Here is a 23,771-nt window from a genome sequence, read left to right as displayed (position 1 = left end):
GGGGTAGAAGAGGAGAAGAGGCCCTGGCAGAGGGAAGGAGAGGCAAAAGGCAGGGAAAAGTGGCGGAAGTGATGCCAAGACCTTGCTCCTTCAAGTTCAGTCCGAGGACGAAGCAACACTTGGGGGCTGGTTACACAGGCACAATTTCAGGCCCTACCCAGACCTACTCGAGTAAAATCTGTGTCTTCAGAAGACCCCCAAGCAATCCCTGCACACAGTGGTGTCTGAGAAGTCCTGTCTGTTGTGGGCTCTTTAATGAGAGGTGAGAGGAACTTCTGAGCATGTCCTTACCTTACCTGGGTGAGCCCGGACACACGACGAAACCTGTTTGAGCATCATGTCCTACTCTGAAATGGGGGCAATAACACTATAACGGGACTGTTGTAAGGATTCAGTGGGTTCCCGAAAAGCCACTTTGGGGAAGATCTCAGCACTGAGTCATCGACGTTCATTACTTTTTTGTTTTTAAATGCATGATGATCTTTTCTTAGTTCTAGGTTTAACAAATATTTTGTTCTAGAAAATTGTTTTAGCTACTAACGTTTTTAAGCCCATTTTTCTTAAGCAATCTAATCAACCAATTCTTAACCCAACCAGGAATTTATATTCTTAAAATATGTTAGAGACATACATAAAACAGGAACGAAAGTACACTTATAAAATTCAATGTATGTGCCTGAGCCTCTCAATAATTAATTACCTTAATCTCATCTTTAATTGTAGATGCTACAAAAGATCTTTGACACTATTTCAAATCCTTACAATACTTAGCCCTGATGTCTGGAGGCAAGAATTGGTTCCACTGGAAAGGAAGTCTGTCTGTCCAGACACGCCCCAGGCGGCCTGTCTGGGTGCCTTAGATGCAAGAGGCCAACATTTAGCACAGGCGGAAGAGGAGGGACATGGGGCTTTGTGAATGGAGCAGAAACTATAGTTCAAAGGCGAATCAGACTTGTATCAATATAAAAAGTCAAAAAAGGGCATGCTGATGATGATATAAATTGTCTAAAAATTAGCCACAAAACCAAACACTCGGCAATAGCCATGAATACACACATGCAAATTCTGACTTTTCCGTGCAGTCTGCGTGCCAGGAACACTGTGGGTTGATGTGGGCCTGGCCTCAGAGCACGTGATTGCGTGAGAGCAGAGAGCGTGCATGAGGAGAGGGGATTCACTCTGCAAACAGATGCCACAGAGGACAGTGCGGTCAAGTTTCAGGGCGAGGACTGAGGGAGGCAGGGTATGGCCTGAGGGCGAGGGGGACACAGAGGTCTGGCTGGCCTCCTGGGCGTGAGGTGGAAATATCAGGCCACATAATGAATGACCGAGAGGGTTACACTCGGTCACCCTAACCCTCCCCGAGAGGGAGCTACCCGGAAAGGAAAGTGTCTCCCCTATGAGATCTGCTAGGCAGAGTTTTAAGAAGAGAAATCGAAGCCAAGGATTTAGGCTTAACTGTATGGATTCAAAAAACAGTTGCCAGAAATGAAAGTTATGACTTCACTTTTCTTCCCTCATTTTTTTTTTAAGCAAAAAAAAAAAAAAATGTTCACTGAAGTTTTCCTGTTAAGAAGACTTTGTTATGCTGTGTCTCTGGAATAAAAAGTAAGATCTTGCTCTGTTTCTCCATTTCCCAATGTCTTCCTCTTTGGAAATCAAACCTTTTTTTTTTTTTTTTAAAGATTTTATTTATTTATTTGACAGAGAGAGATCACAAGTAGGCAGAGAGGCAGGCAGAGAAAGACAAAGGAGGAAGCAGGCTCCCCGCAGAGCAGAGAGCTCGATGTGGGGCTCGATCCCAGGACCCTGGGGTGATGACCTGAGCTGAAGGCAGAGGCTTTAGCCCACTGAGCCACCCAGGTGCCCCTGGAAATCAAAGCTTTAAAAAAGGAGTCTGTATGTGAGAAACCCAAGTTGGATTCCCCTATGTTTTCCGGCTGGAAATTCACTAAGAAGAATACTGCCTTTTAATCTTGTAGCCATGTCCCCACTGGAGGGGGCTTACTGCCAGTTCTGATTGTATCATCCCGTGGCTAGACAGCAGTCACCGGGCGAGGCAGAGCTGGACCAGAAGGGAGACGCAGGACACACCACCGGAGCGGGGCAGAGGGTTTCCCGGGCAGCGTCTCCGCCTGCTCCCTCCCTGCTGTATGCGCAGGGGCGCAGGCCGCCTCCTCTGCCTGGGGTGCCATCCCCGGCTCCTCCTCCTCCTCCTCCCTGACTCCCACTTCATGGACCAGAACCAATGTCGCCCCTTGGGTATCCTGCCTTGCCTTCCTCAGACCGAATAAACCGCCCCATCCACCTTGCTCCCTGTGCAGCACTCAGCCGCGGTCCTATGGCAACTAGAGCTCAGGGAAGGCTCATCTCCCTACAAGCCTCTGAGCATCTCAGGGGTCACGCTGTCTCCTCCCCGAATCTAACTCCTCATGACGCAGCACAGGGGTATGACACACAGTGAACGCAGAGATCATTTCATTCCACTTTCAAATAAGAGGTGTAAAATAGCTTCGTTATACTTTGAGACCCCAAAGCCAAGGGGTTTAGAACAACAGAGAAGGCTGAGTGCGTAGAGGGCTGACTGCAGTGCTTTCCCAGATTCACCTATACGGCTCATCCTCTTTTCCTCCACTCAAGCCTCAGGCATAAAGCAAAACACGGAAATGCCCTGTACAGGCATCTGAGTGCTCAATTAGGACTCAGAGCCTGGCCAGGATCCTGGCTCCATTCCCCCGGCCTATGACCCGGGGCAAGGCCTCCTGGGAAATGGCAACAACACACGCAGCCATCAGAAATAATCACGAGGAAATCTACAAAGACAAATGGGAAGAATTACAGTAGCAAGTGAATAAAAGAAGAATATGAATTTTGGTTGAAGCTATATAAAAACATGTGTACCTGCACCATAACTAAAGGTAATATGGAAGTGAAAACAAATACATTACTGAATGAACTATGAAGCATTTCCCCAAATATTTCTTCATTATTATTATATCATATTTCCTATTAAAAAAAAGAAAACAGGGGTGCCTGGCTGGCTCAGTTGGTAGAGCAGGTGACTCTTCATCTTGGGTTCATGAGTTCAAGTCCTAATTGGGTGTAGAGACTATTTGAAAAAAATACAGTAAAATAAGAAAATTGGGTTGAGGCCTTACAGGGACGACATGGACGTCAGACACGTGAAAGATGTCATAAACTTTGGCAAGTATGTCACCACAACTTGCAGTTGCTGTTCTTCTTATCATTATTACTGCACCTGAACAAAAAATTCTTTCTAAAAATGGCATTAGACTACAACAGCCAAACTATGGAAAGAACCCAGATGTCCATCGACAGGTGAATGGATAAAGAAGATGTAGTAGAATATATACAATGGAATATTATGCCGCCATCAAAAATGAAATCCTGCCATTTGCAAAGATGTGGATGGAACAGGGTATTACGCTGAGTGAAATGAACCAATCAGAGGAAGACAATTATCATATGATCTCAGTGATATGCAGAATTTAAGAAACAAAGCAGAGGATTATAGGGGAAGAGAGGAAGAAATCAAACAAGACAAAACCAGAGGGAGACAATCCATAAGAGACTCTTAATCTTGGGAAACAAACTGAGGGTTGCTGGAGAGGAGGGGGGTGGGGATATGGGGCAGCTGGGTGATGGGCACTGGGAGGGTATGTGTTTTGGTGAGCGCTGGGTACTGTGTAAGACTGATGAATCACAGACCTGCACTGACTCCTGAAACAAATAATATATTATATGTGAATTTATTGAATTTAAGCTTTTAAAAATGGCATTAGAGACACACACTTTTCTAGACTTAGAAAGCCTGTATACTCATACTCTTGGGGCAAGACAGACCTAACGGATATAAAGCTTTTAAAAAAAAAATAATACAGTCCAGAAAGTTAACTTCATCAGTACCGCTAACCTCCTAGAGATGTGAATCCCTTCTCTCCCAAGAAGCTCAAAGCAGTTCCCCCTCCCAGCTGCATGCGGTAGGAGGTGGGCAGAGACCATACTCTCCCCCTCAAGCAAGGCTCTAGGGAGAAGGGGGTGTCCCCCTAAAGCTGACGGGGTAAGAGGACAGCTGGAGAAACCATGACTCCAGAGGCAGACTCCTTAGTTAGGCAGAAAAGTCCTCAGTTCTTCCTTCAAAACCACCTAGAAAGGTTGCTTGGTCTTGTCGATGTCATGAACAGTGAAATTAAAAGGTGTCCTGAGAGTCTGAGGGGTGCCCTGAGGCGACACACACACGGGGAGCTAGGCTTACCCCTGGTCCACACTGGTATGGACGGCTGCCACGACACCTTCCAGGACCTGGAGGGGGTCCCCCGAGCCACCGAGGTCAGCACTGCATCCACTGTGAAGGGAGAGAAACAGAACCAATTCAGAAGAGGGCTCGACCTCGGGGAGCAACATGGCGTTCACACCCAGAGGCTCCCAGCTGGATTCCGGCAGAGGACACTGCTGGCTCCTAGCCACGGTGGGTGTATGCGGTCTGCGAGTGCTAAAGATACAGAAATGAAACATGTTCTGCCCTTGAGGAGCTCCTGGTCTAATACATGCTCCCTTTCCTAGCAAGAAAATAAAATCTACTTGCCTCCTGTCATTTAAAAAACACTCAATGGACATTCAAAGTTATTTTAAAGTGTTAAATATATCATCATCTAAATTCTCCAGACTTAAAAAAAAAACAAAACCTAGTATTTACATGGTACTTACCAGGTGCAAGTGCTTTCCATACATTCTACCATTTAGTGCCCAGCAGTTTACAAGATAGGTGCTACTATCATGCCCATTTTACAAATGTGTATGTCTAGGATGCCACTGAATTTTGAAAAAGCAATAGAAGAAAAGAAGTTTTAGTGAATAATTTAAGTAATAGGATTGAAATCAACTGCTGGATTCAGTTCGTTACATGCCTTTGTTGTTCTAGGCCTACTCAATTGTACTAACTTTCTAGAAGGTAAATGTTATGGATGCCATCAATAGCAATTTCTTCTCCTTTGAAAAGGAGGTGGCTGAAGTCCTGAAGCTCCCTTGGCTCCCACTGCAGAAAGATTTAATTCACATTTATTGAATGTCTTCTGTGTGCTCAGCGTAACATTTATAAGAGAAGAGCTGTCTTTACAAATGGAACTGGGCGCAAAGAAAGAGAGATAAGTATAATTTATGTCAGGATTTTATGACTGTAAAAATATCATATATTTTAATTATTCATGACAATGTGTAATTTTTTAGGAAATAAACTAAATTCGTCAAAGCACTAAGTTTTCAAAATGTTTGTTTTGGGGAGGTTCATCAAAATCCTGATTTAAGAAACAATCAGAAGATAGCTATGGATCGAAAGATGCAAAATACGGCCGCCCAGTATCTGTGGTCGCCCGAGGGAGGCGAGCTGGGGCCTCTCACAGTCGCCGCCACCACCAAAACACAATAAGCTAATAACAGAACAAACTTTATTAATTTGACGTTTTTTATTTCTTAAAAAATGTTATGATATTTTATTTCTCGTCTCTTTCTCTCTCTCTCTCAAATTACCAGATAGCGCAGATCATTAAGGTGAAAACTGTATGAGGCTGGGGTAATTAAACTGATAAAGGCTCATTTGATTTCAGTTCGGCTGTGGAAAACTGACATGCATTTAATCAAAAAGTTCCTCAAGAGCAATGCAGAATTACAAAGAAGGCTTAAAAGGAGAATACATTAAACACAACCGAATCTTTCAGCCTAATTGCATTATTCACAGAAAGCATCTCATGCCTCATTCTCTTCCGAGTTTAACTTTTCCCTCTTCCCCAGCACCCCCGGATGCGTTCCCACAAAGTCACGGGTGCACTGACACAGCCAGAGCTTCGCAACTGCTGGTTTCATGCCATTAACTGCAGGTAAATAAAACTCGGAGACACTTAGCAGATGTCCAACTCCTTCAGTCTGTGGTAAGCCTTGCCTTATGTACCTCAGGGGGAGCTTCTGGGAACCATTTTGCAGCCTCTACAAAAGCAGGGGAAGTAGAAAAGGCAAGAGGCCAACATCCACCTGGGTTCCCAAGATGGCCTGACATTCAGCTACTCCTGCACGGGCCATGTTGGCCTTTCCCTATTCCAAGAATTAAATGGGGCTGGAGGAGAAGTGGGGCAAGACAGAAGTCCGCTTTAGGAACATGCAACGCCAGTGGTGAAGCATTTTCATGGTTCTCCATTCTCAAGATCTCTTAAGACCCAAGAGTCTGAGAGATCTCACGATCATCTCTCGCTTTTATAATGTACTTCATTGTTTATAAAATGCTTCTAAACACATGGAATTTCTTCTTCGTTACTATGAAATGAACGCTACTCCTGGCAAACCATCACCCCTGTAGCTTACCTCAACACGGAGACTATCTTCCCTACTGCGCTCTGCACCACGTCCTTGGGCGAGATGTCCAGAGGGCCCACGGCCACCTGCAGCAGCTGCTCAATCATTCTGAGAGGCAGGCCGTCTAGACACATGGCCACAGCTTGGTCATGAACTTTCCCTCTCTCTGACCGGGACAGGTCATAGAGGTCGCCATACTTGCGCAGCACTTCCTGTAAAGACACAGCATGCGACGCCTGAGAATCAAAGAGGAACCCAGTGGGTCTACATCACACAGTAAAAGCACGTTTAGGAGATTCTCCAACCCGCACTGAAGAACAGGCAGTGGTTAGTAAGAACCTGGGCTTCAGAGACACCAGGCTTGAGGACAGATCCTTGCTTCAGCCTGTAGTGTGGTGTGTAGTCTATGGGCCTTCTGTGGCTGCAGAATGAGGGTGAGGACAGAGATTCTTGCAACTAGGAGTGTCGTGAACATTAAATGAGAAAATACAGAAGTCAGGCCTCCAGCACAACGTCAGGTCCAAAGTAAAGCTTGTGAAGTGCTCATTTCTCTGTCATTGTGACCAGGCTACAACCACACAACAGCTCAGACCTATGAGCGTCTATTGTGCAACCCAGGTGGTACATGGGTGTCACCTGGTTGAACGCTCCTAATTACCCTGCGAGGACTTTTAATTAGCTCCATTTTACTGAAAAGTAAACTGGAAACCAAGATGTACAGTAACATGCCCAAAGTCACACAGCCAGCAATTCGGGGAATGGGGGTCAGAATCCGAAAGACTCCATCTCCCCGCGCCTGGGCCACACCACCCGCTCCTCTGATAATGTCTGTAAGAACAAATGTGACAACCAATAATGTGTGAAAACAGGCCACGAGCTACTGGTTTTCATCACAGCAAACATGGTCACTTAGTGTTAATGCTTTCCAGGGTGTGTGTAGTTTCTCAAGTTATCCTGAAGACGCTCTCTAGTCTTTCAGACCCACCGTGTAAAATCCAAACATTTAACTGGATAGCTGATGGTATTAAAGAATTGCTGTTGGGGTGCCTGGGTAGCTTAGTCATTAGGTGTCTGCCTTCAGCTCAGGTCCTGATCCCAAGATCCTGGTATCGAGCCTCGCATTGGGCTCCCAGCTCAGCGGGAGGCCTGCTTCTCCCTCTCCCACTTTCCCTGCTTGTGTTCCTCTCTTGCTGTGACTCTCTCTGACAGATAAATAAAATCTTTAAAAAAAAAAAAAAAAAAAAGAATTGCCATTAATTTTTTTTATCGTGATCATGTTGTCGTGGTGTGTTTCCACGTATCCTCTAGAAAGAGATGTGCAAGTATTTATGGATAAAGTAAAACAATAAGCAGGATTTTCTTTAAAACTATCCATGGGGGCAGGGTGAGGGAAAGTGGGAGTGTGCGTGAAGAGAGGTCATGTTCTCATCTCTGCTGAAGCTGGGAGTTGGGCACAGGACATTTGGTTTTACTCTTCTCTCTGCTGTGAAACTTCTAACAGAAGAAGGTGCCCATGCGTGCAACAGAGCAGCTGTTGTGTCCGTCCTGAGCAGGTGGGACCTGAGCCTACATGGGATAAAGGCCTCTAGTTAAGACTGCGCTAAACCTAGGTCCCAGGGGAATCTTCTTTCCCTGGTATACAACAAAAAAGAGGTTAAAATTAAGGCCTGACCGTAAAAGGGACAAAATGTATGAGGCTGAAAGTGATCTCCACTGTTTGCTATGAGAAGCGCCCGAATAAAAGCACAACAGGTCCAAGGAGTCTGCTGTCTCGGCCCATCCGTGGTCTGACTGAACGGCATTTACAAGCAGCCACGGGTAGCTTTAAATCACAGCCCCGGTGAAACAAATGGCTGTTTCTGTTAATGATCCCCTTGGCCTCATATCCACTATTCTAGTCACTCAAAGACAATACTTGTTCCAAGGAGAGGAATGACAATTCTCCAGATTTGAGCACAGTATATTTAATTAAAAAAATAAGATAAGTATTTAATTTTTTATTCTAATAAGTATAATCACATTGACTTGAAGAATTCCAATTTTACCACAGTTCTCATAATTACGGATTATAGCACCGTACATGTCAGTAGGATAAAATTCGGGTTGGTAAAGCCAATCTGTTCCCTGCAAAGCCTTTTCTACTGCTTGTACATCATTTAATGTGATTCATTAGACAGGCTAATAGCACTGAAAAACACAAAATGAAATAAAACTGCTATCAAACTTTTGAATTCTCCCCATCATCTTTTCCATGAGGGCTTGGCATTTATGAGTCTCATACAAATTTTGACGCCTTCCATTTGTTCATTATCTGAACTGCTCTCCACTGACCCATCTTTCTATCAGCTATAGTTCTTTACAAGCCAAGAATACAATTCAGTCAATATGTATGGTTTGAGAAAAAGAAAAGGGAGATTAGTGGCCACTTATGGTTTCATTTACCATCCACATTAAAGGGGCAAATGCAAAATTACTTAGACATCTAAACACTGTTTTCACCTATATGAAACCACTTATGGATGGATCTGTCAACTTCTCAGTTATGGGGTGAAGAAGAGCTAAAACTCTCTTGGCTGCGACAGTACAGAGGAAAAGCTACAAAAGTTACAGAGGGTTTCCCTGAGCTGTTCTAACACACTGGGCCTCCCGTCCGCTCACGGGCAGTGGCTCCCCACTCTCCTGAGAGCATTTTCTGAGACACCATGAGGGTTGCAACTGGAAACCAAGTAGGAAAAATTTTACTAGCCAAAAAAATTCTTATCAATAATAAAATGACATTGGGAATAAGAAATTTAAAAAAAAAAAATGAGTGCATATGACTAAAAAAAAAAACCTGTTGAAGCAATGACAGAGGAAAAAAAATCTATCATTTTTCAGTTGAGAGAGCAAAACACCTACCAGCTTGTCGGGCTTGCAAACCACTGTCCTGATGGTTTCTCAGCTTCAGTGACTGCTCCCTCCCCCAGGCACCTACCCTCAACTCAGGGACTTTCCCCCACATCACCCTCACACCTCCACCCTGCCAGAGACTAAATCCCAGTAAGTGGCCTCAAATCCTTTCCAAAGAAGTGAAAACTGATAGAACAAGACAAAACAAGACAGACCGAAGAAGCTAAAAGACAAAGGGCTGAGGACCATCTTCAAAGACATCTGCAGGACTGCAAACCCTAGCAAAACCACTAACCCGGCCTGCAAGGAGAAATGAAAGCGTGTGCTTATGTTCTCTGAGCAAGCGAGCCTGGGGACCAAGTTTTCACTTCACTACCTGCTCACTCGTCTTCAGAGAAACAAGGAAGCTGTGGGTGAGGGTTTCCAGGTGAGCGAGCGATTTCTCCAGATGATGCAGGGCGTCTGCGTAGGTCAGTTTAGAGTCACTGGCTTCCTGCGTGTCGTCTTCCGAATTCCTTTTCCGCGGCTTCTCAATAAAATGTTTGACAGTCTGAACAGCCTTCTCGGTCATCTCCTTCCGTGCTTCCACAGACAGCTGCAACACAAAAAGGGACTAGACCAGTGAGACAAGCCAGCCCCATGCTAGCAGAGACGGCGTATCTCGTGAGACAGTAGAGAGGCAGAGAGAACCAAAGTGGAAAGCTAGCAGACGACCTGAACCAGCGAACAGGCTTATGTGATACTAGCTTTCCTTCGCTGAGGAAAACAACAACATGAGGGACCAGAGGCGCTATTAAATTAGTAAATACAGATTTTTTTTAATCCTAAGCTAATATGCAAAAGTAGGTGGTGATAGGAAGAAACTAGCGTTCAAACAGAGTACTGGTTACAGTGAAGAAAGGAGGAGCCATTTCTACAACCACAATGACCAGTGCTGGTAATTTATTATAAGGAAATAATTTTTTAAAAACTAGTATAGGCATGAAGATTTTAACTGGAAGGATATAAAATGAAAACTCAAAAGCAATCTGATTGCCTGATAATAAAAGAAATGGTAACTAACTTACGATAAATTACTAGATACAATATAATGCCATCATTAAAATTAGAATTATGAAACCAGTATAGCAATTTGGAAAGTGCTTATCATAAAATGTTAAATTTTAGGAATCAGAAATCATAAAATGGTATATGCCATGCTTATGTTAAAGTCCAAGCTAACCCAGTGTGTACAGTTGAACAGAAATACACACACACACACACACACACACACACAAATACATACTAGTGACTTAATGCTGACGTGTTAAGATTATGAGCAATTTTGTTCTCAACTTTCCAAATTTTCTAAAATAATGTCGTATTCATTTCTTTACCTACCAAGTACTTATTGAATTCTGATATGTGACAGTCATTTTGTTATGGATACAGGAGTCATACTTTTCTAATATTATTAAAAATATTCTAATATTATTAAAAATATTAGCCTCACGACTAAATGTAATCTGTCTTGACGGAGGCACCACACACCCGGGAGCCATGTTGGGCCTTTTCAGGCCCCACTGATTTGTGCTGCTTTGGATCCTAGATTTAGGGTCATGTCCACCACACTCAAGCACATTTAGGGTGGTGTCCACCACTCAGCCTTCAATGGGTGTTGTGTTAATTCAAATAAATAAAATAAAAACAGAGTACCAGGACAAAATCTTCACTATTATTTCTTAAAAATCAGTTACTGTGTGTCTCTGGTTATCTGAATAGTGCCACGGGCATCACAGCATGGCGTTGGTGGCCGTGCCAGGAGGCTGGCCCCTCCCAACCTCGCATTTCCCACCAGCTCCAAGTCACTCTATCAGAACTCATGTTGTATAACGCAGATGGCTGACATTTCCTTCATCCCATATTCATATGGGTAAAAAGTGACTTTAGGAAAGTACGATTTCCACTGACCTGTAACTAAGCGTGTGCCCTGTAAATGCAGCTTCCAGTAAGCTCTGTAGCCAGATTGCTACCTCCAAGCACTCGTGACATACAACAAAATCAGAAGCCCCCACTGACGGGCAAGCATCCCTCACATTTTTCTCTTCCCTCACAGATACTGTGAACTCTTTTCTGTGGTGGAGAAATAGAAGATAATAGAACTTGCATAGTTGGACGGCCCTCCTGACTTTGCCCATCATGTGGATGGAAAGACTGAACCCCAGGGAGGTTCTGGGATATGCTGGGGGCCCTCGAGTGAGTGACAAGAGTAAAAGCCAGCCCCAGTGCCTTGGTTGCCTTCTCCCCGCACATCACACAGCTCCGACTTCACCGTGTCCCCCTCCTCACAGGCTCTGACAGAGAGGATGGGTGCGCACTGGCTAGACGCTCCACAGGAGCAAAGACAAATAAGAATATGGTGGAACAAACCCTTCCTTTCTATTCACTCATGTTTGTCTCCTCAAGAAAGCCGGGTTTGGGGACGATTTGGCTACACCAGCTGCCCAAATGTCTTCTCTCCCAGCTGACCGAGGGGTGTGGAAGACTTTCAACCACAGACCGGCAAGACAGCAGGGAGCGGGGCGGGCAATTCACACGACAGGGAGCAGCGTCCTGGGAGAAACGGGTGGTCTCTGTGTCCCAGGACGGGTCCAGACGCGATCGTGGCTGTCGAAGGTTTGCCGTGCCATTGTCAGCCACTCCGGAGCCACCGGTAAGGAGGAAGAGCACTCGCCCCTGCTTCCCGTTCACTGCTGGGGGACGAGGCAACCGGACCACATGTGTGAAAGGTGAACAATGTCGTCCACCATGCAATGTCATCTCCAGAACTTAAATGAGATCATGTGTAGGACAATCAGCAAATGCCCTACCCGCCATAAGCTTCAACAAATTGAAGCTGACTTGTAATGTGACCAACTGATAGAGTACACAGGCCACCTTCTACCGGTCAGTCTTGTTTTTCTTCCTAATCAATTTGCCATGTAATCCCTTCTAGAAAAAAACCTTTTCAGAAGCTTGGGAAATCCCTTGGTACGGTACTTCTGGACTTGCACGAGCTGGCTCCTAGCTACCCCTCTAGTCTCAAATGTAATTGTAGCCCCACTCTAAGCTCCATATACCCCAACTTTTCATCATTTCCTGGCGTCACTAGGTATCTTTTCTCAGCAAAATGCTCTCTCCTCTCTTCTTGGCAAGGCATGTTCCAACTCCTGTTTCAACAGTGAGACACATCCAAGTCATCCTGGACTCATCTGTTTCTTCAGACGGGCTCGTCCACCAGCGGGCCATCTGCCCCAACGGCCAAGTGCATCAGCACCTGCTTCTACGCATGGAGCCTCCAGCTACCCAGCAATACTGAGTCTAGGCCTCGCACTGACATCTGTGTTTTCCTGGAACTGGCTACGGAACGGCCCAAGAATGGCCACTAGAGGCAAGTGAATTTCCTGGGAATTTACATAATTGGACCTCATCACCAACATTATCAGCAAAGTCTTTCCACCCCTTATTTTTAATAATCTTTCAAAGTAACTAAATAACCCAACAGTTACTAAGAATATAGAGTGTAAGTAAATACAACCGTAAATTACTTTTCCTGAGGGAGCTGGGGCCTGTACAAGAGGCAGAGTGATGTTAATGACAGAGGATAGAAGGACTGGGCCTTTTGCTTCATTGGACACTTAAGCTATTCACTCTTTTTTTTTTTTTTTTTTTTTTTTTTAGCTTTTCACTCTTTATAGAAACAGGTTTATCACTGAAAGACTATAGGGTGAGATCAGATTAAGAAATACAAGTTTTGGGGACCTGGGTGGCTCAGTTGGTTAAGCAACCAACTCTTGATTTCAGCTCAGGTCTTGATCTCAGGGTCATGAGTTCAAGCCCTGTACTGGCCTCCAGCTGGGCACACAGCCCACTTAAAAAAAGAAAAAAAAATACAAGTTTCACACAGAATAAACCTAATAGACTTATTTTCCTTAAACTCTTCCATGATAGAGAAAACAAACAGTAAAAGACAAAAAGACTGACAAATGTACCACCAGGGTGAAAAACTGCAATTTCTTCACTGACTCTAGCAGCCACAAAGTACTCTTATTTTCAACCTTCTATTTTGAAGCCCATGGCATTCACACATCATTCATACACATATTTCTATAACGAGAAATCAAAGATTTTGTAAAACATATTCCCTGACAGCAAATAGTAACTATTTTTTTTAATGTAGATTTTGTAAAATAAACTTAAGTGGATAAACTGTTCTGGTACTCAGTGAGTATGTATTCAACACCTATTTTATAGGCCCTGTGGAAAAATGAGAGAAAACATGAGCCAGGCTCAAAGAAATCAAATTTAGTGTAAGAAACAAGATGGTGGGAAGGGAAGAAATTGAGGAGTTATCCCTGATGGCCACGAATCTTACTGAGTCCACCTTGGAAAGAAATCCGGACTCTACCCAGTCTCCCCCACGTCCAAGGCCACCCCTCAGGGCTAAGCCACAGCGCCTCTCTTGTCCTGCGCTGGTTCTAACTGGTCTCCTGACAGGACAGAGAGCACAGCGCTCACCCAACAGACGCATCCCACGGGCCCCACCACAGCTGTCAATCCCCTTGCAACTACCATGAGCCACGTTCCAGCCAAGGAAGTCTGAGCAGAGGCAAGCCTGAGCCAAGGCAAGATCCAACTCCCACAGATCATTACCAGCCTCCGCTCTCTCCCAGTCACGGCAGCCCACACAGTGCAGGTCCCAGATGGCGCCAACACAAGACGGGAGAGCTTCCATCAGCCTGGACGCCTAGCGGCTTTGCGGTAGAGCCCTTTACAATCTCTCACTGGGTCAGAAGCCTGACGGAACATCAACCTTCATTGTGTTAAGCCACTGTGATCCTGGGGCAAACTGGGTACTCCAGCATTAAGCAGAAGCAAAGTGATATTTCAAAAAACATCAATCTGACTGTGTTATTCCTCTGCTCAAATCTATTTAACAGCTTTCCCATTCACTAAGAGTAAAAACTCAGTCTTCAAAGCCCTGTGAAGCCCACTAAGATTTGTTCTTCCCCTCACCCTCCCTGTCTAATCCTTCTTCCTCCCTTTCCTTTGACACTCTTGCTCCACACCACACAGACTTCCGCGCAGTCCCTCTGTGCTTTTCCACACACTGGTCCCTCTGCTTGAGATGCTCCCCAAGTATCCTCACGGTTGTTCCTCAGGACTTAGCACAAAGGCCACCTCACCAGAGAGACCTCCCCTGACCACTCTAGAGAAGCTAGCCCTCCCCGCACCCTTAACCAGTGTCTCTCTCTCTCCTCTTGCCCTGTGGTAGTTTTTCCTCAGAACTGACATGTTATGTTTCCATGTGCTGTCTCTCGCTGTTATATTCCAGAACCCGAAACTCAGAATGGTGGCTCATTCATAACAACTGCCCAATCTGTTGAATGTGGAAGTGAATGAATGGATGAATGACCCCATTTTTAAAAGGAAGAAGAGGGCGCCTGGGTGGCTCAGTGGGTTAAGCCACTGCCTTCGGCTCAGGTCATGATCTCAGGGTCCTGGGATCGAGGCCCGCATCGGGCTCTCTGCTCAGCAGGGAGCCTGCTTCCCTCTCTCTCTCTCTGCCTGCCTCTCCATCTATTTGTGATTTCTCTCTGTCAAATAAATAAATAAAATCTTAAAAAAAAAAATTTAAAAGACACATTTAAAAAAAAATAAAATAAAATAAAAGGAAGAAGAGCAGAAGCAGTGTTGGGGGGGAGGGGAGACCCGTGGTATACGATACATGTACAACCACTAGGGGGCAGTGCAGTGGGAAAGAGTAGAAAATATGCTAGCTTGACAGGCCAAATGGTCTCTGTTATACAGTCTTTGGTTGGTTGGTTGGTTGGTTTTACAATCCTTTAAAAAGATGTAAAAACAAATCAGAGCTAAGGGCTATAACAAGAACAGCCAGGGGGCTGAATGTGACCTGTGGGCCAAGGCTGGTTGACCCCCTGATCTACAATATTAAACAGTTCTAGTTGGAAAGGAGAATTGAGAATAAACCGTAAGTGGCCTTGAGTGCCAGGCTGGTTACGGAATCTGAGGTACAGGAATCAGAAGCCACAGAGGGCAACATGTACACTGAGGATTGCAATTCTATAACAATGACTTATTCAGTTCCTGTTTGAAAACACACTGTCGAAGAATCTGATTTTGAAGAAAAATATAAACCTGTAGGTATCGGAGTAAAAAATGTCATTCTTTTTCAAGCCTCCCTTCGTCTGTGCCTTCAGAGTCTATTCCGAGCTCACATGTCTGTACGCATCCCTGACATGATCTCTTCCCCAAGGTCATAAACACTCAAGGTGTTCCTAAGGCGCTCTGTGCCTACCTCTATCAAAGAAGAATTACACCACATTCAAATCATCCAGGTACTTGTATGTCTCCCTGACTAAACAAGGAGGTCCTCCAGGCTAGAAACTGTGTGGTTTTGTTTTTTTTTTTTAAGATTTTACTTATTTGTCAGACAGAGCATAAAGCAGGAGGAGCAGCAGGCACAGGGGGCCGATGCGGGACGCCATTCTAGGACTCTGGGATCATGACTTGAGCCAAAGGCAGATGGCAAACCTACTGAGCCACCCAGGCATTCCAGAAAATGTGTTTTTTAAAATCTCAGTATTCCTGGCAGCTAAACAATGTCCAGAAATGGCAGACAAATAGAAAATAACTCTTAAATCCCTCAACTCTGATCAACAGAGGAGGGGAAAGAGAACCTTGAGAAGCGCAGTGAAGTGACATGCTCTCCGGGCGTCCCTAGAAACCTGTGGTCCGGACTGGGCTGCGAGACTCCAGTTCGCCACAGACCTGGCAATGACCTGTTCCCGTGAGAAGGCCTGGGGAGACTAAAACTGCAAAAGGATATTTTAAAGGACTTGAAACAAATGAACGAGCAAACTGGGACCCGATGTATGCTATCGGCACAGCGCGGCCGCCCAGGAGAGACACAAGGACATTGAACTGGCGATCCCGTGGCGCGCATTGCTCTGACTCACACCTGGTGAACGCATGCTGTACAGTCGCCTTGGGCTGGGGGCTGGTGACACAGAGTTAGACCAGGTCCCTGCCCCCAGGGAAATGAAAGGCTAGGCTGAAAGAAAGAGAGAGAAGACATGACAAAGCAGCGTGATCCTTACAAAACACCACAGGGTGAGGAGGAGGCACAGTAGAGGCCTCAGAAGGGGAGCCTGGTCCTGCCTGGAGGTGAGCGGCTGCAAGGCGGGGAGGCAGGGAGACACCTGCCAACAGCGGCCCCTCCTGAGGAGAATGCTCGGCCGTGAGTAGGCATGAGGACCGGAGAAGCATTCCAAGAGCCGCAGGTCGGAGGAGCAAGAGGGGAAGCTGGGAGTCGGCTGGCTTGGCTGGAACAGAGTGTGCGTGCGAAGGGCCGTCAGGGGATAGGGAGGAACTCAGCAGCGGTGACCACACGGAGGGCCTCTCTGTCAGGCTGATGGGATGGGGCTTCACCACCATGGCTGGGAAGGCGCCAGCAGAAGGAGCTCAAGCAGAAGTTGACAGGATCAGTACTACTGTTTTCAGGGGACGGCTTGACTGAAAATTCACTGAGACAACTTTCCTCATCTGCAGCTTCCCTCGGCTGGTCAATTTTGCTCAGCAGATAATTTTTTTAAGATTTTACTTATTTGAGAGAGAGAGAGAGAGAACACTCGCAAGCAGAGGGAGGGGCAGAGGGCGAGGAAGACAGAGAACCTTCCATCTCTCCTCCTCCTTTTCAAGCACGGACACTGCCCCACTTACCATATGTCAGCCCCGGCCTTGGCACAGGACGTACACAGGTAAATGAAGACACGATCTCCACCTGGAAGAATATCCATCATCCTGGGAAAAGCCAAAGCCAAAGAAAAGCGCTTATAAAATGCAACGAGTACAAACAAAGGACGTGGGCACATCGAGAAAAAGAAGTTTATCTTAGAAAGGCAAGGAAGTCTTTAGAAGGAGGGTAAAAGCTGAACCAGGACTTGAAAACTGAGCATAATTCCCGTGGACGAAGTGGGTGGCGTGGATTTACGGCAGAGACAGCAGCCCGAGAACTTTAAAAAGGCTTTTATAAGAGAGTGTTCTGTGCCTGTGCCTCTAGAATACCCTCAGAATACCCTCCCCCTATCCCAGCAGCTCAGTGCCTCAAAGAAAGGGGAGCCGAGGGGCGGGTGCACAGCAGCAGCTAACGGTGTATTTGCAGAAAAAAGGAAGAAGGGTTTTTGGAAAAACAGCAAACAATTCCAGGAGTTTGATGCCCCATGGCTCCCACCGTCAAACCACTTGCCACGAAAAGCTAGATGCCTCCTTCTCCAATCTAACTCCCACACCAGACCCAGTCACTGTTCTAGAAGCGAGGAAAAGCCTGTGGCGGCCGGAACGGAAACTGTGTGTGCTAGGGGAGAAGACTGTCCTTCAGGGGAAGAGACGCAGAAGCAGGCTGGGGCTGGGGTCCCCGGGGTGCCACGGGGAGGAACTTACACGTTCTCCTTTAGGCCAGTGGTTCTCAGCTGGGGTACGTGTGCCAGCAGCACAACACAAAGCTTTTCTGAAGGGTGTAGCACTGCAGATGGTTCTAAGGGAATCCATTTCTAAATCTTCACCTTACCCAAATCCTCTGTCCTAAAACTGATCTTGAGAACATTCTGGAGGTCAAGATGTCAAACCTTTTCTCTTTCTCAGCTTGCCGTTCACATAGGCCTCGCTCCCCTTAAATAAGACAGACATGCATCACAACTCTTCCTGAATCTGACTCCCACATCGTCCTGGAGTCTAGAAAGTTCCAGAGCACAAAACAAGGGACAACCGAAAATACTGGTGCGTGACAGGACTCCAACAACTAGATAATGAGTTTCTTATTTCATGTCACAAGGTTTCCAGTTCTTGTACTTTCAACAAAATTTATGAAAGATCTAATAGAATTGTCAGTTGCTAAATCATTAAAAATGATTTTTAACCATAGATCATGATGTGATTTTTTGGCTGATAACGGAGGGCAGACACCTGAGAGGCACTCCTACGACAGACTCTTTCCCCAACCACTGTGAACAAGGTTTTTAAATATTCATATCCATAAAAATATAAAGAACTGATGTGGAATGCAATTTCAATCTAGCAATAAGTAACACCCATCGAAGGGCACAAAAATTAATTAAAAAAGCAATGTTTAAAGCCCTATGCATCTCATTAAGAGGTATATTTTAAACACAATTTTAATTTTAGGATTCTTGTTTATCAAAAGTTAACATATCTGTGTTGTTCTGATCAAATGCATGACTGAAACAGTAACTCAATACAGAATAAGTTCTTACTCTTTTTCTTATATTCTTATCACCTGGAAGTATCTCTTTGAAACACAAACATTCAGAGAACCTGCCCTTGCTCCGGATCCTGTGGGAGGGTCGAGCACCCAGCTCCAACGCGCACCACTATCTTCTGTCGTAAAGACCTCAGAAGTCGGTTTCTCTTCCAGGTCAGTGTCAATCAGCAAACATGGATGCCCCAGTCCACGGACGCACCAAGCCCACCCCACTCCGGCTGGGCCTGTCCTTTGGCACAGCCCAGCACTGAAAGTCTCCTGCCTTTTGTTTGGAGAAGCTGAACTCCGGGAGCCAGCCCTGTCCTTCCTGCTGCAGTAGTTATCACTAAATAAAATCTGTCTTTATTGCCTTTAACTAGTGCCCAGCTGTATTTCTCTTTGACAAGAGGAAAAGTACAAATCGTTGGAGAGAAAGGAAAGATGCAACTTGTCTAACTGCTAAAGATGTGCTTGTTCTTATATTTTTAAAGGTTCTTATATTTTTTAAACTGTGGTTGTTATCAAATCACTGTTATTGTGGATTACCCTGAATACAAAGCTACATAACAGTTCTGCTTTAATGTCAATATTTAAAATACAGAGAATTACATCACCCTTTGTACCCATTTAAAATTATGATTTAAAAAAATCTTAGATATCAAGGGCCACAGTCTGAATGTTCATATGCTGAAATCCTACCCCCTTGGAAGTGATGGCATTAGTAGGCGGGCCCTTTGGAAGGTGGTTCAGTCATGAAGGTAGAGCCCTCGTGAAAGGATTAGTGCCTTCTAAGAGAGACACCAGAGAGTTCCCTGTCCCTTCACTCTGTGAGGACACAGGGAGCAGGTGCCAACCATGGACCAGGGAAAGGGCTCTCACCAGAACTCAGCTATGCTGGTGCCTTTATCTTGGACACTGTTGCCCGAAGTGTGATTTTCAGACCACCTACACTGACATAACTGAGCACTACTGCAAAAATGAAAATTCCGGAGCCCTTATTAGACTTAAGATTCTGCATGTGGGTTAAGGAAGGCACTGGCATTGGTGGGAAGAAACCTATCTTTTGCAAAAGCTTCTCTTAGTTAATTCTAAGGGCAATGGCAGCATGTGACCCGGGACCGCAAGTTCTGGGGACTTGACACTGCCAAAGGACCCAATCAACGGGCTGACGGTGACTGAGGGCTATGGCTGCAAGTGGCTCCCGGGACGGCCACTGAGGGGCAGTCAGGAGGTCACTGCAAGAGCCCAGAGACATTGGGGTTGGGGAAGGGGGTAATGAAAGAAGGCAACAGTGCTGATTTTGGATGATACATGAACAGAACTCAGACATCAACATGCTGTCCTGGGCTAGCTGCCCCGGTATGCACTCCCCCCGGCCCGATATATGAAGCCAGGTGCCCATCAGGTTCCAAACCTTTTTGTCCAAGACCCAGAGTAAGGAGCTCACTGCATAGCAAAACTCAGTATCCGTATCTATAGATGAATATAGTAAAAACAAAAGTTTCCTGAAACAATACAACCCCCACAGCGGTGAGAGGCCTACTGAGAGTTCCTGATGTGAATCTACAGTCTAGCCTTTCTGGTTGGTTTGTTTTGAAAGCCGGTCACAACACTTAACTACAGGACTCACTCGTGGGTGTGACTCCGTCTGTAAAACGCCTGCAAAGTGGCTCCAACAGTAACAGATGACTTGCGGGGCCAGCAAACGCCGAGGCCACAAACGGGGTATCAAATTGCCCAAGTTAGATTTAAGTGACTCCATTAAAGAAGAAATTTGGTTGTTTTTTTTATTAAGATGTATTTATCTTAGAGAGAGAGAGAGAGAGAGAGGAGGGAGGGGGAGAGAGAAAGGGAGAGAGAATCTCAAGCCGACTCCCTGCTAAGCATAGAGGCCTGTGGGGCTTGATCTCACGCCCTGATATCACGACCTGCGCTGAAACCAAGTGTCAGATGCTTAACCAAAGGCACCACCCAGGCACACCTTTAAGCATTGTTTTTAAATTACAAATATAAAATATTATGAAATAGTATCTTAACTATTATGCAGCAGAAAATAAAAGTTGAGAAGTCTTAGAAATTTTGCTTTAATACCGTTGACTAGTTATTCAATCACAAAAATAAGAATGCATGCTTTGTCACCTTCAGTTACATACTTAACAGAAAATCAGTGTTATAACTTTGCTTTTTTGCTTTCGCTATCAATTGCTTATATAATAAAAATGAATGCCACAGGACAGAGCCACTTTATCTCTGCCTTTTGCCTCATAGTATAACCACAGAAATATTATTATTTTTCATCAAGTGTGAACAGCCCCATCTTTTTTACTATTCACTTTTGGCAATGACATCAGCTAATACAATCCTAAGTTTTTCAATAGCTTGAAGGTCACCTTTATCTTAATAGAGAAAGGCACGAAGAATGTTCAAAAAGAGATAAAATATTACTGTGATCGGTAATGAATACTACCATCATTGCTGTTGTGCATATACAGGTTTTAACAAGATCTAAAAGCACTCGTTCACATTTTCCATTTAAAAATCTTTTCCTACCCTATGCATGCATGGGCTACACAATACAAATTGTACTTAAGATCATTTTAAGTAGAGCCACTCAATTTATATCAAAGCCAAATGTGAATTTGAAAATCCAGATCCTAACCCAACAATGAAAACTATAGAAGGTCATTCAAAACCAAAACCATCTGCTAGAGCTTTGAAGTTGGACTAAAAAAATTTCCAACTTTTTTTGTACCTTGTACGTAAGAATAAAATAGAGCAACACAAAGCAGAAGAGGAACTGAACAATCCTCGTGCATCTACTTGCCCCGAGATCTTTATATATGCTACTTTATTTAATCCTCACCACAGTTACTCAGGGTCCAGGTTCCAGACATCACGGGCCTCCTCCCTATAGCCACTCAGTACCACGCGGACCAAGAGCTGGCTATGTACCCGCAGATGACCCACTCAGGGCTGCTCTGGGACCCAGCGGATCTCACTCCTCTCCCCATGGTGATTACTAATCCAGGCAAATCCCGATCAATGCCAATCAGCACCTGGAATACCAGAGCCCCAGGCATGGGTTCGGGGGTGATCTTATCAGCAGGAAACTTGGAATTTCTGTTTGGTCCCTGTGGGGAAGCTTTCTCACTCTATCTGGCTGGATGTGAATAAGGAAGCCCCAATTACTTCCAGCCATCACACTGAAGCAAAGAGCCCTATGATGAAGTTAACACCGGAAGACAGCAATGAACAGAGATGGAGAGAAATTGGCTCCTTGATGACCACAGGCTGCCGGGTCTGCCATCCCTGAAGTCAGCCCCACCTCTGGACCTGTCAGTTCATTAGCCAGTAAATTTTCTGGTCAATTAAGCCAATTTAATTGGATTTTTTATCTGTGTCTAAAAACATTCTAAAATTAATCTTTATTTACATAGTGGTGATGATTGTACAGTGAGGAAGACTCAGAAGATAGAGTAATTTTCCCCCCCAGATCCAGCTGGATGGGAACTCAAAAGATCTGACTACGTAAACCTGTCTCTTTCTCCATCACCATGCCACCATTAAAAGAACTTAAGCTGTGTCTAAGATCCATCAATTTATTTCAATTCAACATGTTGAGAAGCTACAAAATTAATGTATGAAACTTCTCATATTTCCCTGGGTCAGTGGTGATTTAAAATTGTTTTTCTCTATTCTCCTCATGAGAATTGTTTTTAAAGATTATTTATTTATATATTTGACAGAGAGAGAGATCACAAGCAGGCAGAGAGGGAGGCAGAGGGTTGGGGGGAAGCAGGCTCCCTGCAGAGCAGAGAGCGCGACGCAGGGCTTGATCCCAGGACCCTGAGACCATGACCTGAGATGAAGGCAGAGGCTTAGCCAACTGAGCCACCCGAGCGCCCTCCTCATGAGAATTTTAACATCTGATCATCGTTGGCATCAATATCTCATAGTCTTTACACATACAGGTAACATTAAAAATCCCTCATCCGACCAGGTATACTGGACAAAAACTGGTTATACTCTAAGGAACTTTGCTAGGTGATTCAGTGGGGGGAGAAAAAAAAAGGTTAAGTAGGATGTGGATTTTCCTCAAAAGAGGTTTATAAAGACGTACTATAAAAACATATACATACAGAGCACCTAGGTGGCTCAGTCAGTTAAGTGTCTGACTTCGGCTCAGGTCACGATCCCAGAGTCTTGGGATTGAGTCCTGCCTCGGGCTTCCTGCTCAGCAGGGAGTCTGCTTGAGATTCTTTCTCTCCCTCGGCCTCTGCCCCTCATGCTCATGCTCTTTCTCTCTCTCTCTAATAAATAAAATCTTTAAAAAAAAGAAAAAGAGGGACTCCTGGGTGGCTCAGTGGGTTAAGGTCTCTGCCTTCGACTCAGGTCATGATCCCAGGGTCCTGGGATCCAACCCCGCATCAGGCTCTCTGCTCAGCAGGGAGTCTGCTTCCCTTCTTCTCTCTGCCTGCCTGTCTACTTGTAATCTCTGTCTGTCAAATAAATAAATAAAATCTTAAAAAAAAAAGAAAGAAAACAAATAGATACAGTATACATGCCTATACTATAATAATTATCACAAATCAAATGACTTTGGTGTTGATGCTGTACCCTGGTCCATTATCATCTCCCTGAAGACACTAATATGACTATCGACAAAGCAAAAAGGCAACCTGCTGAATGGGGTAAGATATTGGTATATGAGTTATCTGATAAGGGGTTCATAACCAAAATACATGAAGAACTCAATACAATCCAACACCAAAAAAGAAATTAAAAAACAGGCAGTGTACCTGAATAGACATTTTTCCAAGGAAGATATATAGATGACCAACAGACACAGGAAAAGACATTTATCACTAATCCTCAGGAAAATGAAAATCAGAACCATAGTGAGATCCTACCACCTTATACCTGTCAGAATGGCTGGTATCAATGACACAAGAAATAACAAGTGTTAAAGAAAATGTGCAGAAAAGGGAACCCTCCTGCATAGTTGGTAGGAAAGTAACGTTGTACAGCCACTGTGGAAAACAGCATGGAGGTTGCCCAAAAAACTAAAAATAGAAATGCCATATGATCCCGCAATTCCACTTACCCAAGAGAAACAAAAACTTTGGAAAGATATATGAACCCCTATGTTTGCGGCAGCATTATTTACAGTAGCCGAGATAAGGAAGCAACCCAAGTGTCCACTGGTGGATGAACAGAAAAA

The 23,771-nt window shown here is 44.8% G+C and overlaps 1 protein-coding gene across 1 annotated transcript in view; it reads right to left on the bottom strand.

Moving 5' to 3' along the window:
* NBAS (NBAS subunit of NRZ tethering complex) overlaps nt 1-23,771 on the bottom strand; it is a 317,470-nt gene that overhangs the window by 44,847 nt on the left and 248,852 nt on the right. Inside the window, exons 45-47 of the mRNA XM_059132606.1 lie at nt 9,629-9,847; nt 6,373-6,575; nt 4,277-4,366 (exon numbers count right to left, since the gene is read on the bottom strand). Coding sequence (XP_058988589.1) covers nt 4,277-4,366; nt 6,373-6,575; nt 9,629-9,847 — 512 coding nt within the window. The remainder of the gene's footprint in view (nt 1-4,276; nt 4,367-6,372; nt 6,576-9,628; nt 9,848-23,771) is intronic.

The sequence above is a fragment of the Mustela lutreola genome, chromosome 9 (assembly GCF_030435805.1).
Source record: "Mustela lutreola isolate mMusLut2 chromosome 9, mMusLut2.pri, whole genome shotgun sequence".
In the NCBI taxonomy this organism is placed as follows: domain Eukaryota; kingdom Metazoa; phylum Chordata; class Mammalia; order Carnivora; family Mustelidae; genus Mustela; species Mustela lutreola.
The sequence above is the reverse complement of the archived record's forward strand: the minus strand, read 5'-3'. Positions and strand labels throughout refer to the sequence as shown.